Source organism: Dermacentor silvarum, chromosome 10, assembly GCF_013339745.2.
Source record: "Dermacentor silvarum isolate Dsil-2018 chromosome 10, BIME_Dsil_1.4, whole genome shotgun sequence".
Taxonomy (NCBI): domain Eukaryota; kingdom Metazoa; phylum Arthropoda; class Arachnida; order Ixodida; family Ixodidae; genus Dermacentor; species Dermacentor silvarum.
Genome location: NC_051163.1, coordinates 128,285,061 through 128,303,042, shown reverse-complemented (window position 1 = coordinate 128,303,042; position 17,982 = coordinate 128,285,061). Strand labels below are relative to the sequence as shown.

Sequence of the window (17,982 nt, the reverse complement as noted above, 5' to 3'; positions counted from 1 at the left end):
GACTGTTATGCATTGCATGGTTCAATGCATTCTGTGCCAGCTGAAGTGACACGTGGAAGATGACTCATCATAATCATCAGCCTATATTTATGTCCACTGCAGGACGAAGGCCTCTCCCTGCGATCTCCAATTAACCCTGTCTTGCGCTAGCTGATTTCAATTTGCGCCTGCGAATTTCCTAACTTCATCACTCCACCTAGTTTTCTGCCGTCCTGGACTGCGCTTCCCTTCTCTTGGTATCCATTCTGTAGCTCTAATGGTCCATCGGTTATGCATCCTACGCATTACAGGGCCTGCCCAGCTCCATTTTTTCCGCTTAATGTCAACTAGAATATCGGTTATCCCCGTTTGTTCTCAGATCCACATCCCTCTCTTGACTGTATATCTTATCAGATGACATATCTTATCAAAGAAAAAGTTCTAATTTTTAACAGCGGAGCTGTTTCACCCGGGCCTAATGTGTCCGCTGAATCCAAAAATGTGGGCCGATCCTGGCAGCAGTACAGAAAGGGTCCAAGCGCAATGGCACATACACCTGTGAACTAGCAAAGCTGAGCCTGGATAAGTCTAGCTAAGAATGGTGGGGACATTAGCCTATCGATAGGCAATTGATAGCCAATCAATAGCTAGTCGATAATCGATCAATAATCAATAAATTCCCGAAAATGCTGGGGATTACTTGGTTGTGCTTAGCCTAGCCCAAATACGTGGCCTATACCTTACGATAGCCAACCGACAGCCAATCAATAGCTAATCGATAATAGGATCAATAATCAATAAATTCGGATAACTTGGTAGTGCTTAGCCTATCCCAAGTACGTGACCAATATCCTGTAATAGACAATCGATAGCCAATCAATAGCTAATCGATAATCAATAATAAATAAATTGCGGGAAATGCTGGGGATGACTTGGTAGTGCTTAGCCTAGCCCAAAAGCCAGGACTAGCTAGGTGCCCATCATCTCCGCCGTCTCTTTAGCATTGCGCCGCCAGTGCAAACTACGCTAATTTTTTTTTCTTTTCCGCAAAAACGAACATTGTTTCCGCGTAAGGAAAAATAAATTATACAAAGAACCACTCCTCAAACCATTTCCATGTTACTGCTATTGCGATCGCACTATTACCAGTGTCGATACTATGGCATTATTTTAGCGCTAAGGCCAGTTACTTTTGTGCTTCAATGCATAAAACAGCGTCTTCCTCAAAAAGGTAATTGGAACGCCGATGCATTTCGTCGGACACTTTGAAAATTAATATCTCGAAACTAGTTCAGTCCTGAGAATTCGTTCCAAGTGGATACGCCTTGCGAACTCAGCGGCTATAATTCGTAGATTGAAAGATGTTCCGTAAAATAATTAATTAAAAAGTTAATTCGCGTAATTATGTTAAATATTCAATTAGGCGTTTTGACCATCCATTAGGCCATGCATGTCAGAATTAGCTTGGAACTACATAAAACAATTAGCCTCCTTAAAAGCGTCATCGCATTAATGCGAACACAAGAAATCCTGAGATATGGTCAATTCCATACTTCAGAACACTCTAGATATGTTTCAGTCGTTAATACATTACCTACCATTCACTTTGAACAGCTACAAAAATGGTGGTAATTTCAGTAAGAAAGAACTCAGCTGACACTTTGGTCGTTTGTAATGTATCTGATGTGAGTATTATTCTGTCTTTGTGTATGGTTCTCAGTATATAATGTAAATCCTGTTTCGTTTTCTTAGCAAATGTTGATCTTGTAAAATTCAGTCTCATGCTATCTTGTATAGCTGGTGTTGCGTTGTTTTGTATAGCTAGTATTGTTATTGTAGTGTTGTTTAAAATGCATTCTGTTAAAACTTTTTCCAATTTTGTTAACTCGCCGTGACGCAAATATTCTTTGTCTTTCCGTTCGTAGCTATTTCGTCTATGAGAAATTCCAGCCACAGCTGGAAATATATGTGAATTATTGTGCATTGGGTGCACACTGTTTGCTGTACTATTGCGTTGCCTGGTCTTATGGGTCACGTCAAGCTACATATGTAGCTTTTAGTCCAAAATGACCGTCCAGCATGTAAACTGGACAATAAATTGATTTGATTTGATTGATTTCGTCGGACTCATTGAAAATTATTATCTCGAAACTGGTTTAGTCCTGAGAATTCGTTCCAAGTGGATACGCCTTGCGAACTCGGCGGCTATAATTCGTAGATTGAAAGATGTGCCATAAAATAATTATATAAAACGTTAATTAGCGTAATTATGTTAATTCTTCAATTAAGCGTTTTGATTTCTCGTAGAAGTAATGGCCGCCTCATCGAGTAGTTTAGATCAAGGATTGTAACTGTGCTATCTGCCACAGGCAATCTTTAAAATTTTTGTTCAGCTAAAATGAAACGCCCTGTATATTTGCATGCTAAATGACATCATAGAACCATATGGTACAAATGAAGGTAAGTGCATGCGCACCACTAGAAAAATAGTAGCACAGGCAATGGGCTGGATTACTGATGTTCCCGTGGGAGAAACAAAGATTTCGGCCTTTTATTGCTTATATACTGCAGCTGTATAAACCTCGAGAAGGTGAGGCTGACAGATACGGTACAATCTGAAAGTAAAAAAAAAAGAATTTTTTCTTACAGGCCGGGCCTGGTCATGCACACGCGGGCCCTAGCTAAGCTTAGTAATGAACGCCCGGGCCCGGGCCAGGCCCGGGCTCAGTAACACAGGCCCGGGTCGGGCCCGGGCTTGGAACCACGGGCCCGGGCTGGTCTCGGTCATGTACGTGCGGGCCCGGGCCGGGCTCGGGCCGAAAAATCAGGCCCGTGCAGTGCTCTATTGGAGGTTGGGTAATCTCGAGTTTCGGTGACCCGTTGGAGCGAGACGCAGACGAAGCATTCGATCCCCGTTGCCGGGGCTTTTCATAAGAGCGTCGTCCCGCAGTGGGACGACGTTGGCAGCCGCGGGGGCGGATTGCACGCTAAAGCCGTGGCTGGCTTCGCTTAATCCGTACCGTCGATGTGAAGATATGGTCGACGAGGCGTGAAAGCGTATCATTCGTCGCCGACTCCCAAATTTAACAAAATGAAAAGTTTTTTCGTTCAAATTAGCTTTTTTCGGTTGCCCGATAATTCGGAAAATTTTGCGGCCCCTTTCCGTGTAAGAAAAACCGATCGGTGACTGTACTTATTTGCATAAATGTGCTGTAACAGAAGCAGTGGAGCAACGCCGTGAACACGTGCTTGCACCTTTTGGGGAGGCTCGCTAGGCACGAACACTCCCTTGTTTTTTAACCTCCGGCTCGCTTGAAAGGCTCTTTGTCTTTTAAAAAAATCTGATGCCTGGGGAGGCCAGACGTTTGCAGGCACAACGCAGCTATTTCCGCGATTTCATCGCTGAAATCCTTGATACTGATCAAAATAAGGTGATCGGCAGCAAGGACCCATTCGGCTTTCATGAGCACGAAAAACCTCGATTTGATGCCACAAAATGGAAACGTGACCACAGAACCAAGCGAAAGAGCCGCCGTGAACCTGGATGTCGTAGACGCTTTTGTTTATTTGGTCAGTGTTCGGATTCTGGAGTTGCCAATAGACATGTTGGGCCGTGGAGTAGGGTCCATTCTTGGCCCCAGAATGGCTTTGTACCCGCAGATACAAGCAGAACAGCTTTCGGTGGCACTGGGTATGTGCCACTGAACATGTGTTAAATAGACATCTTGGGCTACTGAGTAGCACATTTTTGGAGCTATTTATGCATGCGTTTATCCTCGGCCCTCCCTAAGTGAAAATGGGAAATAAAAGTCAATTCAATTCAATAAGCAGCCGAATGTCAAAAAAGAATGGTAGTAAACTAACTGAGACGAGCATGTAATAAGCGAGGTGGGTTCTTGTCTCTGGTCCTACTTGTCCTGCTTGAACGTGCACTCATCGAGGGAAATCGAGGCACAAAGAAGTAGAAAAGTCGGCAACAAAATGTTCAAAAAGTCGGCTTCAGTAAAGTTGGTAAAAGTGCATTCTATTTGCGTCATTCTGTAAAAGCGTTTCCGTCTTTAGCGTTTCGTTTTGCGCAACATATACATTCAACATTTGCCCAAACATGAAACCGATTTGCACATTAGCGTAGGATAGTACAATTAGTAACAAACTAATTCCCAAATGACCACTAGATATAATATTTTAAGGTGTCTTTAGCAATATGGTGTGTCACTGCATTGCTTGAGTGATAATTGCATTAACGTAGTAATTAACCATCGTGAAATAGGTTCTACCGGACTATTTTTACATTTTGTTTCAGCTTTCTTAGTTCTGCGCAGCACACCAGCCCGCATACTCGGAAAACATGGCGGCCGGCACTTTTTTTGCGCCACCGGTGGGCGCTAGTGACACTGAGATGATGCATGTTTGTGTCACATGAAAGCGAATATCTTTTTGATGCATCGTAACGGTATTTGGCCCCTCAGCGATCACCCAGCGATCACTGGTGGTGCAAAAATCACCGGCCGCCATGCTGTCTGAGTATCACGTTTGAGTCGCTGAGCAGTGTACGTACATCTTCCAGCCAGGCAGCCCAGTAAAGTACATCACGCTTTACTGGCATCGAAGCAGAAGGAATATCACATGCCTGAAGTGGCATAAACAATATCTGTAAAGAATGGAAAGATGTACACTTTTCTGTGGCTTCCGACAGTGTGTTTCTGCTGCCTCCGCACCCTTTCTCATAGTCATGTACATTTTCCTGGAACACAAGTTGATCACGGTTTCCTCGAATAGAAGCGATAACAAGTGTGATGAACAAATGAATTCAAGCTGCGTAACTATAGATGCCCTGACAGCGTTACACGTATCCTTTGTGTACGCGTTCATCCTCAAAGTTTTCTGATTGTTTACATGCTCGAACCCGGAAAGAATTTTTCTGACATTTGAAGACCAAAAAATATTGTTTTAGACACCCATGACAATATCATTATGTGCAATGTGACAAATCCCTCCTAAACAAGTATTCCAGATCCAGGGCTCAAAAAAAAAAGCGTAAGCGATGGATGCCTTTCTCTAGTGAGATGACCTATCGTCCTGCCTGAAGGCGGCCTTAATTATAACGTGTTATAATTATTGTTTCGTGTGTCTACCGTTTTTTACAGTAGGTTTGTCTACCAATGGTAACATTCGAAAACAGGGCTCTCCTGCGCTTCTTTTATTTCCTATATTTAAGCAACTTCTGTAATCACCAAGTGTCCCTACAAAAGAGCCAACGAATGCTCCTTTCAAGTGGTTTGGAACACTAGTCTTGCGGACACCAGGGAACCAGCCGTAGTCAAGCCCACGAATGTCTCTGTATCCAATGTTCTCACGAGCGGACTTATCTTCGTCAAGGCCGGGATTAAGACAACTGCCTGTATGAAAAAGTCGGCTCATTTCTTTGTTTTACCTCTTTAGACCACTTCATGCTTCCGCATCCTAGTGAAGTTATGATTTGTTTGAATTTGCACCGACAGGAGAGTCACTCACAGGCAGCGCGGGTCGTGGCCGCAGAAGTAAGGCACCATCAGCGACCGGTGCGGCTGGCCTTCCGCGAAGCAGCAACCGTCGCCGCCTCGCTGAACGCACTCCTCGAACGTCTGCGGGACGAGAGAAAGTCAATGATTCAGCTAGATTCGGCAAGCTTTGTCAGTGTGCTGATTACTGCTTGCTTATACAGCCAGATTTCTTCAGTGCGCTTGCATGGAAGGCTCCCAGAAAAAAAAACATTACAGCAAACGTGTGCGACTTTCCAGAATCACAATCCGATTGCATAAATTGAGAAACTGGAAGGCCCAGTGCCAAAGCATGAACGCGATTGGCTGAAACATCTGCCGGCGATGCTCTGATGTCACGCCGCGAGGATTATATTGTCTTTGCGTGTCGCCCCCGATACGTTAATTATGTTAGTTTAGTTTAGGTTAGGTTACCGCAAAAGGCCTTAGATGGCACGGTGTACTTTCACAGCTGTTGCAAAGTGCGTCGAGCGATGGCGGCGGGGTTTCAGCCGATCGCGTTCAACCGCGGTTGCTAATGGAATGTGATTTCTATATTTTCAATATATGGACATACGTTTATTTCGCCAGAACAAATGAGCCATAATGTCCCCCTGCTTCTTTTTCGCTAAATTTGATCTCAGTTGCGTTCATGGTTCTCCCAGGTCAGCGAGATCTATTCTGCGTTGTTTGTAAAACACACTTATTACGCTCCGGATCACTTGCATACATAATTTACAACTAAAGCCGTATTTAGTCCACATATTTCGAACTTCACCTACATTTTAGCTATAATCTGCCCTTATGGTTGAAAAACATGTACAGAGGGCGCTTTTTTCACTTTGCCAAGTGCATCGAAGAAGCCAACAACGAAGATCGTATAACGCATAGTGAAAGTGAAAAAGACAGAGTTCACTCAATATTTGCTACGCGTCCAACTAGGTGAGGAACGTGAAAGTTTAGCGACAGATTGAACTTAACACGCCCTTCATTCCCACCAAATATACACTAGATGTACCTTGCAGTTGTCCCGTTACATTCAGAAGCAGCACTTATAACGGCGGTATGATACTTGCGAATACTTGTTTGAAATTTCTTGTCAAAGGTTCTTTCTTATTGACACGCATTTAACTTCGCACATGGATTCGGCATAGCGTACTCTGCAAATTCGCTAAATTGCATACACGTGCACATTCACTCCAGTAAAAAAAAGACAGCCTAGGTAGCCTATGACTACAAGCACGCGTACGTTAGTGGCGTCTACAAAGGAGGGGTGTGAGAAATATATGATGGAAAGACGCAGCCAGCGGAATGCAGGGGAGAGGGGTCACAAGTTAGCACAGAGCATTCGAGAGATTCACTCCCCCCCCCCCCCCCCTTTGGTTTTTACGACACCCATAACGTGACCTCTACTAACCTCAGAGTTCCACGAGCTGCATTCTTGTTCTCTAGTGAAATCGCGCAACTCACTGTAGGGGATCGGACATGAATCGGGCGGTGAAAAGGCTGTTATCATTTAAAGTGCCTACTGATGCATTCTTTGCGCAGGTTGTAAAGAATTATCTTCCTCTAAGGCCTACCCCAGGCAGGTTTTAGCTTCTGTCAAAAATACATTAAAAAATAATCAGGGCCGACCCATTGCCTCGGGGATTGAAGCCATAACATAAAAAAATCGAGTTACGTAGATTGCCTCATTAGAGGAATTCCGCCTTCATTCGCTTTTTACGTGAAAGACACTACTCATTTCTTGTCCGAAATAATTGACCTTTGCATACCCACAGGCAGCCACTTAGTGACCCTGGACGTTCTATCCCTTTATGTAAATATACCACACGCGGATGGCATTAGCGCAGTTGTACATGCGTTTTCATAGTCGTTGTTTTAGAAACCCATTGACTGTCACACACTTCAAACCCTATTAAAATTGGTATTACAGCTAAATAAGCTTTAATTTAATAGAAAGCACTGCGTTCAAGTCAACGCCACATCAATGGGCACTAAAATAGGTCCCAATTATGCCAACATATTCATGGGCACACTTGAAACAGAGCTTCTTGAGAGCTGCGCGCTAAAACCAATGTTTTACAAAAGGTTCCTAGACTACGTATTCATTGTTACACCAAACACATTTGGCAATCTTGCAAACACGTTTCTTGCTAGTTGGGCATAACGTCAGCCTACCTATGCTTTCATTAATTCTCCTAAAAAGCGTGCCGAACTTGTGTATTAGAAATGACTCGCAAACTTCTCTGTCGTAGTGAGTGGACAATCCTGATTTCAAAATAATGGTCTTAACGTTTTTGAAAGGATGGCCTAGTGTGTTCACATGTTTGCAGAGGAGGAGTTGTAGTATATTATTGTGATTATTAAAGCGTAGCCTAAAAGGGAGTTTCTGTTTGTCCGATGTATTGCGCGTGGAAATTACACGTGTCACAGTTGTAATCCCCTTGAATTTTGAATGACAATGAAGACGTGGTGCTCTTGGCAACATTAGCGGTACTCATCATGGGGCAGAGATTTCAGCGAAGTTATCGGCATGGGACGCAGCCTTTGAAGTTAACCGAATTAATTTTGGAGGACGTGAAAACATCTCTGAGGTTGGTGGCCCGTCTGTGTACCACCCGCGTAGGTTCTGAAACGATTTGGGGCATTTTCTCGCTCTTTAAGAGTATGGCGTGATGCTTCCGTAGGATACGATGTATGTTAGGAGTTGATGCTGAATGCCTGAGGATAAGGTTAGTCCGTGAGCCTGTAGGAGCTGGTTGGCTTTTGATGAGCGCATGCGCAAACGATCAAGGTTGTCTGCTTTTTGAATCGCATCGCTGATAGCAGAACGAAGATAACGCTGGCCTAGTAAGGCGTAACGGAGTTCACAGTAAGATGCAAAGTCCTCTATTTTAGTGCGTGTCCGCTTGAAACAAAGAGCTTGGCTGTACAGGATTGCTGTTTTACATTGTTTTACATGGCTACTATGACAATGTAAGTATTGATGCTTATTAGTTGATTTTCTGCTTGTTGTTTTTACGGGGTGTCCCAACTATCATGTACCAAGATTTAAAAATATGCAAATGCCACGTAGCTGTAAAGAACCAAGGTAATGTTGTTTACCGTCTCTTGGAGATACTCAGATTATTTTTCTGCATTCAGCCCAATTTCTTAATTAACCCAAATTAATTATTCAACTTCTCAAATAATATATTTAGATGAAAAGTTTCGATGAGACACTTGTAGAGCAACATGAAAAACTCCCGACACAGCTTTCTGATGCTCAATACGTGCTACATAAAAAGTTTTTCCGACCGTAAAAGAAGCCCGCGAATACACGCAAAATTGCCGCGCGATTCGCTGCTCGAGGCTCTTTGCGGGCTTCTTTCACGCTTAGAAAAACACTTTTATGTAGCACATATTGAGCAACAGAAAGCTGTATCGGCAGTTTTTCACGTTTCTTTACGATTTTCGCATTGACACGTTTAATCTAATTACAATATGTGAGAAGTTGAATAATTATTTAAGATTAATTAAGAAATTGGCCGCGAAAACCCACCTCGCGCAGCCAGCGCGGTGCCTTGCGTAGCTTTGGATCGCTGCGGCGTGCGGCGATGGCCCGGCTGTAGTAGAAGGACGAGGCGATCCGGTCTACTGGGTCCCGGATCATGTTCACGTACGTAGGGTTGGCGTGGCCGAATCTGTTCCGTGATAAATAACGATAAGAAATAGTTCGATGTGTCGCTTCGTACCAATACTTTGCACACAGGCACAAGAAAAGCGTGAGCTCCGAATGCGGCCCGAACTACAAGTGCAGCCCTCCCGACCGGCGCATGAATCACTGGGTGGTGTGAGGGACAGCGTCTGATTTAAAGATTTTTCCATACGTCTACAACAAGGGATAGATATTTTTAAAATAACTAGGATATTAGTATGAATTTCCATTTCTTCTATACAACCTCGAATCATGTATTGATTCATAAAATGATGTCACAAATATACTTGAGTAGTACTTGTAGTGTAGGGTTAGTTGGTGCAAGTTTTTACCGCACGTTCAGTGCGAAGCAAACACATACCGACAGACCAGCACATACTGTTTATTCTTGAAACACTGGTGCCCTGTATATAAACACGCAGGCGCAACGTGCTCCCCTTTCCTTGCTGCATGTTTGTTGGTTCCAAAGTATTCCTCATGTCGCACACACAGCTACAAATAAAAAAGACACCATGGTATTTGAAACGTACTTGCCTATCGCACACAAACTTTATATCAGCGAAAGCCCCACCTATCTTATTTTTAAAATACAACGACACGGAGGCGTCACTGACACATGCGTTGCCGTTCTGCCTAAAGAAAACACGTTTAGTTTTTCACGCGCTGTAGCTTCCTTGCTATTGCCTAATAAGCATAGCTTCTCAAGTCATGGCTGGCATCAGCGTGTGGATTTATGCTCGCTTAAATGTACATGGAAGGAAACGCTGCGTCATCCAGTCGCGCGCAACGCTCCGGATGGAAGGTAGGGAGGGGGGGGGGGGGGGAGGGGGAGTCTATGCTGCTGTATTTTCAAAGCCATCTGAGGCGGGGACAGAGTCCACCCTGCGCTGTGTATTCATGACTTTCTTCGCGTTGATGCGAGCGGCAGTCCGAAAGTCAATTCGATCGCTGATGCTGCCGCGATTACTCGCTCCAGCGTGTTGATAGTGACTTTCCGCCGTCATTGAGTGAGATGTGTTCATGTTTACTTGTGCACGCGTGACACCATGCTTGTTAATTTAGTTAGTATGCCTCTGTTTACAAGTTTATACGACCGATAAAACTACTATCGTTACTTCGTATAGCTGTCCTTTAATTTACTATCGCAATCGATGCTTCGCCTTTCGGGCGAATCTGGGACTTTTTTCAGGTTGCGGGCAATACGCCACTTAAATAATGCCACACTTCAGGTCGTATATATGTTTTGGCATTAGGCGTCCCCCTTTTTGTTCTCTTTTTTTTTGTTGAGCGCTGTTAAGTATGTAAAAAGGCTTTCCGTTGCTGGAGTGTCGAGCTCGAACCTTTTTCAGGTGGCATACCTGGTTCTCGAAGTTATTCTACACGTGATGCAGAGACGACTTGCAGAACGTGCAGACCGTTCTGCTGTGACCCTCTTCCGACTTTAGTGAGCATCATCATCATCAGCCTATACTTATGTCCACTGCAGGAGGAAGGCCTCTCCCTGTGATCTCCAATTACCCCTGTCTTGCCCTAGCTGATTCCATCTCGCGCCTGCAATTTTCCTAACTTCATCATCCCATCTGGTTTTCTGCCGACCTCGACCGCACTTCCCGTCCCTTGGTATCCATTCTGTAACTCTAGTGGTCCAACGGTTATCCATCCTACGCATTACATGACCTGCCCAGCTCCATTTTTTTCGTTTAATGTCAACTAGAACATCGGTTAACCCCGTTTGTTCTCTGATACCCGCCGCTCTCTTTCTGTCTCTTAACGTTACGCCTAACATTTTTCGTTCCATCGTTATTTGTGCGGTCCTTAACTTGTTCTCGAGCTTTTTTGTTAACCTCGAAGTTTCTGCCCCATGGGTTAGTACCGGTAGAATGCAATGATTGTACACTTTTCTTTTTAACGACATGGTTTTGGGCTGCTACGCACGAGGTCGCGGGATCGAATCCCGGCCACGGCGACCGAATTTCGATGGGGGCGAAATGCGAAAACCCCCGTGTACTTAGATTTAGGTGCACGTTAAAGAACCCCAGGTAGTCCAAATTTTTGGAGTCCCCCACTACGGCGTGCCTCATAATCAGCCGTGGTTTTGGCACGCAAAACCCCATAATTTAATTTTAATTTTTTTCTTTTCAACGACAGTGGTAAGCTCCCAGTCAAGATTTGGCAATGCCTGCCGTATGCACGCCAACCCAATTTATTCTTCTGTAAATTTCTTTCTCATGATCAGCGTCCCCTGTGAGTAATTGGCCTAGATAAACGTGCTCCTTTACAGACTCTAGAGGCTGACTGGCGATACTGAATTATTATTCTCTTGCCAGGCGAGTGATCATATTCATACGTTAATAGCTAGCTCCTTTTTAACACGGTGGAGACAGACATCGCAAGAACTATCTATATGTCCAAAAATCTCGCAATTTCACCCGAAAGGCGAAGCATCAATTGCGATAGCAAATTAGTAGAGAGGTATACAGAGTAAGGACATTAGTTTTATCAGCTATATAAACTTGGACATGTAGCAGCACAATCAACTCGCAGAACTGTTGTCGGCGCCGTCAGTGTTTTGCCCGCGTTCGCACCGAACGCCCGCGGCGTTGGTGACTGTTGCCGGTGCCTCTGGGGGCGGCTCGGATGTTTTCGACGAGATCAGAACAGGACACTCGTCGAGCAGCGTCGGAAGTCTTTACCACCTTCTCGCCTCGCAACGTTTTTCTATAAATACGCATTTGGTGCCGCAGCTAAACGTCGCCTCCCCTCACTCCCTCCCGTCCTCCACGGCCTTTCGCGCGACGGAAGAAGTTGCTTTTGCTCTCCGCCGTGCGTTCGCTCCCCGTGAAAGCACGCGTCCCTCGCGCGCTTTCACTCGCACCTACAGCTTACGGCTCGCGGCGACGATTTCATCGCCCTTGGACTTCATACAGAACCTCACGGCGATGGCGACGACGACCCCGACGGCAGAAATCCCCTTGGAGTGTGCATATAACTGCTATCGCAATAAAAGGGGCGAAACACTGAGTGGAAGCTTTAGCGTTGCACTTCAACTTCTCGTACGTTGTTCTAACTTTACGTGGGAAGGACTAACGCGGACGTGACGTACGCGGTTTAGCCAAAATTTTGACACCCTTACAAGCTTTAACACGCCGTGTAGGTCCTGTGATGACACTGAGCAGGTGCCATTACGGGCCCCCTAAGGAGCCGCGGCAGCAAAATTATATCACTTTCAGGTTTGATCCCTCATATTGTTGTGGACGTATTATCTTTATTAGTTCGATACGATTTAGGATAAAAGGCATGCGCTGTGATCGTTATGCTTCACGACATTTTTTGCGGGCTGAAACTCTGAAATTGTAAAGAATAATTCAGTCACTAACGTAATATCTGGTCTGAGCAACTTTAGCGATTGAATGGTGCAGCAATATAACCCGCCTATGCGGCATTTATAAGCATATAGCATACATATACCTAAATATATGCGGAACATCAAGACAACTCCGACGGCGAAAATTCGCATGGAGTGCGCGTATAGTTTCTATTGCAATAAAAACAGAGTCCCATTATGCAGCATCTCATGAGTGAACAGCAGGTCTTGTCCGTTTTTGCTTAAAAACAGCTATAACTTCATTGTGCGCTCAGCCAGATCGTCATGTCTTATTTAACTATCTAAAAGTCCGTCAACATATCTAAAAGCCTCTAAAACTCAACACCAGTCACGTCCTGTAACTAGTGAACGAGAGAGAGAAATGGCACGGAAGCATCGGAGCAACGCAGGTTCCTGAGCAGATCTCTTCTTGCAGAAAAAGCAACAACATTTTTACAGACACCGCAATCAGACTGACAAAGTCAATGAAGTTTTAGCTTACTGCTGTCCACAGGTGGTATAACTATGAACAAGGCAGGTTTGGCTGCTATGGATTCATCTGACAATTTACCGCAATACCACAAAACGGACAGGCCCGTAACCTGCGGGCAGTTCGAGCAGTCTCTCTCCTCCACATTTGTTCGAGACTGGTGAAGGGCTGTTACTCACTCCTCGAAGTCCAGAAAGTAGATGTGCCTGTCGTAGCTGCAGGGCGCCTTCATAGACATCACCTCTTCTACGAATTCCACCTGCATGACAGAAGGGCAATTGATACATCCCGACAGAGTAAACATCTTGGCCCTGCTCTGCCGTTAAACGAACTCTGTGGAGGTCCCACAACATCGATCGGAAGTTGCAACCGACACACAGTGGTCAACACAGCTAGTTGGGTGAGTTGTGTCAGTATTGTAGGCGTGAAAATGTGCCAAAGACATAAGGACAAAAGAAACAAGGACGAAGTCTTGGCTTCTCTTTCGTCCTTGTCTCTCAGGCGCACTTACACGTCTGCAATAGTGATAGCATAGGATATAAGAAAACGCATAATATGAGAGAGTAAATGCAGCAAAACCCTTTCTTTTTTTAATATCGAATGGCTGTCATTCTCGCATTCGGCGCACGCCCTGTTAGCTTCGCCTCTAAGGCTCGGAATATCTCGTGGTCTTTACGTAAGCTAAAACAGAAGCGCATTAGCGCAGGAAAGAAGCGCATCGCCATCGCACCATGGAGTATACGAGGCAGTCGTAACCAAAAAGCTGAAACAAGTCAGTGACACTGGCAGTTGGTCGCTGTTCAATATGTTAAGCTAAGCACAGCTGTTACAGCTACAGCTCAGGTGGGATTATTCCAAGCTATGAAATCTGGCTGACGGCGTGGTATTTAACACTTCTGGCACTCGCTAAAACCTACAAAAAATGACTCGAGATAAAAAGGGGTAAATTTGCTGCATAGCGAGAAAACAATACAAGCATTACATACGATACATAAAAGTACTGTGTCGTCTTTCTTGTCCTCATTTTATTTTGCGCTGTTTTTTTAGCTATGAATCAGTACGAACTAGTTCGTGTTCGGACCTTTTTAAAGTACACGCATCAAACTATTTGATACATTCGTGAGAATCGCTAAAATATTGGATCGCGTGGCGTGCAGCGAATTTTGTTTGCAGCGTTTATAAACAACAGCTGAGGGGGGAAAATGTCCAAAAATACATAGCTGAAACACCACGCAGATGTCGGGCAGTCCCTCCAGGTAATGTAGGTCACAAATCTCGGTGAAGCTATCAAAAGTACATACATATCATCATCATCATCATCATCATCATCAGCCTATATTTTATGTCCACTGCAGGACGAAGGCCTCTCCCTGTGATCTCCAATTATCCCTGTCTTGCGCTAGCGTATTCAAACTTGCGCCTGCAAATTTCCTAACCTCATCAACCCATCTGGTTTTCTGGCGACCTCGACTGCACTTCCCTTCGCTTGGTATCCATTCTGCAACCATATTTGTCCACCTGTTATCCATCCAACCCATTACATGGCCTGCCCAGCTCTATTTCTTCCGCTTTGTCAACTAGAATATCGGCTATCCCCGTTTGTTCTCTGATTCACAACGCTCTCTTCCTGTCTCTTAACGTTAGTCCTAAGATTTTTCGTTCCATCGCTCTTTGTGCGGTCCTTAACTTGTTCTCAAGCTTCTTTCTTAACCTCCAAGTTTCTGCCCCATATGTTAGCACCGGCAGAATGCAATGATTGTACACTTTTCTTCTCAACGACAGTGGTAAGCTCCCAGTCAGGATTTGGCAATGCCTGCCGTATGCACTCCAACCCAATTTTATTCTTCTGAAATTTCTTTCTCATGATCAGGGTTCCCTGTGAGTAATTGACCTAGATAAACGTACTCCTTTACAGACTCTAGCGGCTGACTGGCGATCCTGAATTCTTGTTCCCTTGCCAGGCTATTGAACATTATCTTTGTCTTCTGCATATTCATCTTCAACCCAATTCTTAGATTTTCTCGATTAAGGTTCTCAATCATTTGCTGTAATTCCTCTCCATTGTTGCTGAATAGGACAATGCCATCTGCAAACCGAAGGTTGCTGAGATATTCGCCGTTGATTCTCACTCCTAAGCCTTCCCAGTCTGAGAGCATGAATATTCTTCTAAGCATGCCGTGAATAGCATTGGAGAGATTGTGCCTCCTTGCCTGACCCCTTTCTTGATAGGTAACTTTCTACTTTTCTTGTGGAGAACCAAGGTAGCTGTGGAATCCTCGTAGATGTTTGCTAAGATACTCGTATGCCACCTGTACTCCTTGATTACTCAATGCCTCTATGACTGCTGGTATCTCTACTGAATCAAATGCCTTTTCATAATCTATGAAAGCCATATAAAGAGGTTGATTGTACTCCGCAAGTTTCTCGATTACCTGATTGATGACATGGATATGATCCATCGTAGAATATCCCTTCCTGAAGCCAGCCTGTTCTCTTGGTTGGCGGAAGTCAAGTGTTGCCCTGATTCTATTGGAACTTATCTTTGTGAATATTTTACATAATACTGAAAGCAAGCTAATGGGTCTATAATTCTTCAATTCTTTAACGTCTCCCTTCTTATGGATTAGTATAATGTTGGCGTTCTTCCAGCTCTCTGGTACACTTGAAGTTGTGAGACATTGCGTATAAAGGGCCGCAAGCTTTTCAAGCATGATATCGCATCCATCTTTGATTAAATCTACTGTTATTCCATCTTCTCCAAAAGCTTTTCCCCTGGTCATGTCTTTCAAGGCCCTTCTAACATCATCGCTAGTTGTAGGAGGAGCCTCTGTATCCGGTTCATCAGTATTTCGAATGAAGGTAGCTTGGCTGTTTTGGGCACTGTACAGGTCAGTATAGAATTCTTCCGCTGCTTTTACTATGTCATCGAAATTGCTGATGATATTACCATGCTTATCTTTCAGTGCATACATCTTGCCTTGTCCTATGCGAAGCTTTCTTCTTACTGATTTAATGCTGCATCCATATTTTACGGCTTCCTCAATCTTTCCCACGTTATCATTTCGAATATCCCTTACTTTCTTCTTGTTAATCAGATTTGACAGTTCAGCGAGTTCTATCTGATCTCTTGAGTTGGACATTTTCATGTTTTATCGTTTATTTATTAGGTCCTTTGTTACTTGGGAGAGCTTACCTACTGGTTGCCTTGGTGCCTTACCTCCAACTTCAGTTGCTGCTTCTGAGATGAACCTAGTTACGGTTCCATTCATTACCTCTATGTTATGTTTATCTTCCTTTACTAAAGTTGCAAGCTTGTTTGCGAGCACCAGCCTGAATTGGTTTGCTTTTACCCTTACTGCCTCTAGGTTGGCCTGTTTCCTCTTGACTAATTCCACTCTTTCTCTCTTCAAATTGAGAGAAATCCTAGACTTCACTAACTTATGGTCACTGCACTTACCTTACCTAACACTTCTACATCCTGCACTATGCTTGGATCGGCAGAGAGTATGAAATCTATTTCATTCCTTGTTTCTCCATTAGGGCTTTTCCAGGTCCACTTCCTGTTGCTGCGCTTCCTGAAGAAGGTATTCATTATTCGGAGCCTATTCCTTTCCGCGAATTCTACTAACATCTCTCCTTTTGCATTCCTAGAATCGATGCCGTAGCTGCCAATTGCTTGCTCACCAACCTGCTTTTTCCCCACTTTTGCATTGAAGTCGCCCATGACTAAAGTATACTGAGTTTGCACCTTTCTCATTGCTAATTCAACATCTTCATAAAACTGTTCTATTTCTTCATCATCGTGACTACAGGTTGGGGCGTAGGCTTGAACTACCTTAATTTTGTACCTCCTATTCAGCTTTATTACGACGACTGCAACCCTCTCATTATTACTGTAGAATTCATCAATGTTGCCCGCTATGTTGCTTATGGAGTAGAAATCCTACCCCGGATTCTCTCTTGTCTGGAAGACCTCTGTGGCAGAGGACGTGGCCGTTAGTCAGCACTGTGTAAGCCTCACCAGTTCTTCTAACCTCACCAAGGTCAATAATATCCCAGGCAATGCCTGATAATTCTTCAAATAGTCCTGCTAAGCTAGCCTCACTCGACAGGGTGCGCGTGTAGAACGTTGCCAGGTTCAGTTTCCATTATACATACATACATAGTATATAATTGCTTAAACGGATAATACAGAACAACAATGAGTTTATAATGTCGTGTAAAATATTTCCTCAAGATTCTATTGTCATTTATTTGGCAGAAAAAGTTGGTTATTAGCGACGAAAATGAAAAGGCACGGTATCCCTTAATGAACTTCACGCCCGAACCATAGCGCTAGTTGGTATGACACCACATATTTCAAAGTATTTTCCCACATTGCGGCAGCATTTGTTCAAAAACAGTTTCAAATTTCACTAGGTTGAGTCCTTGTTTCTTTTAGGATGCAACACAATACAATGAAAAGACTAAATATAAAACGCATATCCAGTTCACTTGTGTTTAGTATTTCACGTGCTATCTTCATGATCCATGTATAGACCGAAACGTCGGTGTTCACTTTCAGTTATTAGCTAACTGGCTAGCCAATAAAACATGAGTTGATGTTGTAACCACTGTACGAAAACGAAAAGTAGTGAACGTGTTACCGAATAGCAGTGAAACGTTGTCTAGTATTTCTTTTTTTGCGAGTGCAAAGTGCCCAGAGCGCCATTTTTATCGAGAATTCAGATTTCGTGTGAAAATCTCATGAGCAATTGGCGTCGCCGGGACGAAAGTACACAGTAAACTGATTAACACCCTTAAGGATCCAACTAACTCCATAACTCAACGACAATGGTAAGCTCCCAGTCAGGATTTGGCAATTCCTGCCGTATGCACTCCAACCCAATTTTATTCTTCTGTAAATTTCCTTCGCATGATCAGGGCGCCT

At 44.0% G+C, this 17,982-nt stretch overlaps 1 protein-coding gene across 1 annotated transcript in view; it reads right to left on the bottom strand.

The window, feature by feature from the left end:
- LOC119431840 (uronyl 2-sulfotransferase) overlaps positions 1-17,982 on the bottom strand; it is an 83,329-nt gene that overhangs the window by 25,756 nt on the left and 39,591 nt on the right. Inside the window, exons 4-6 of the mRNA XM_037699296.2 lie at positions 13,232-13,311; positions 9,043-9,184; positions 5,494-5,603 (exon numbers count right to left, since the gene is read on the bottom strand). Of these exons, the coding sequence (XP_037555224.2) occupies positions 5,494-5,603; positions 9,043-9,184; positions 13,232-13,311 (332 nt within the window). The remainder of the gene's footprint in view (positions 1-5,493; positions 5,604-9,042; positions 9,185-13,231; positions 13,312-17,982) is intronic.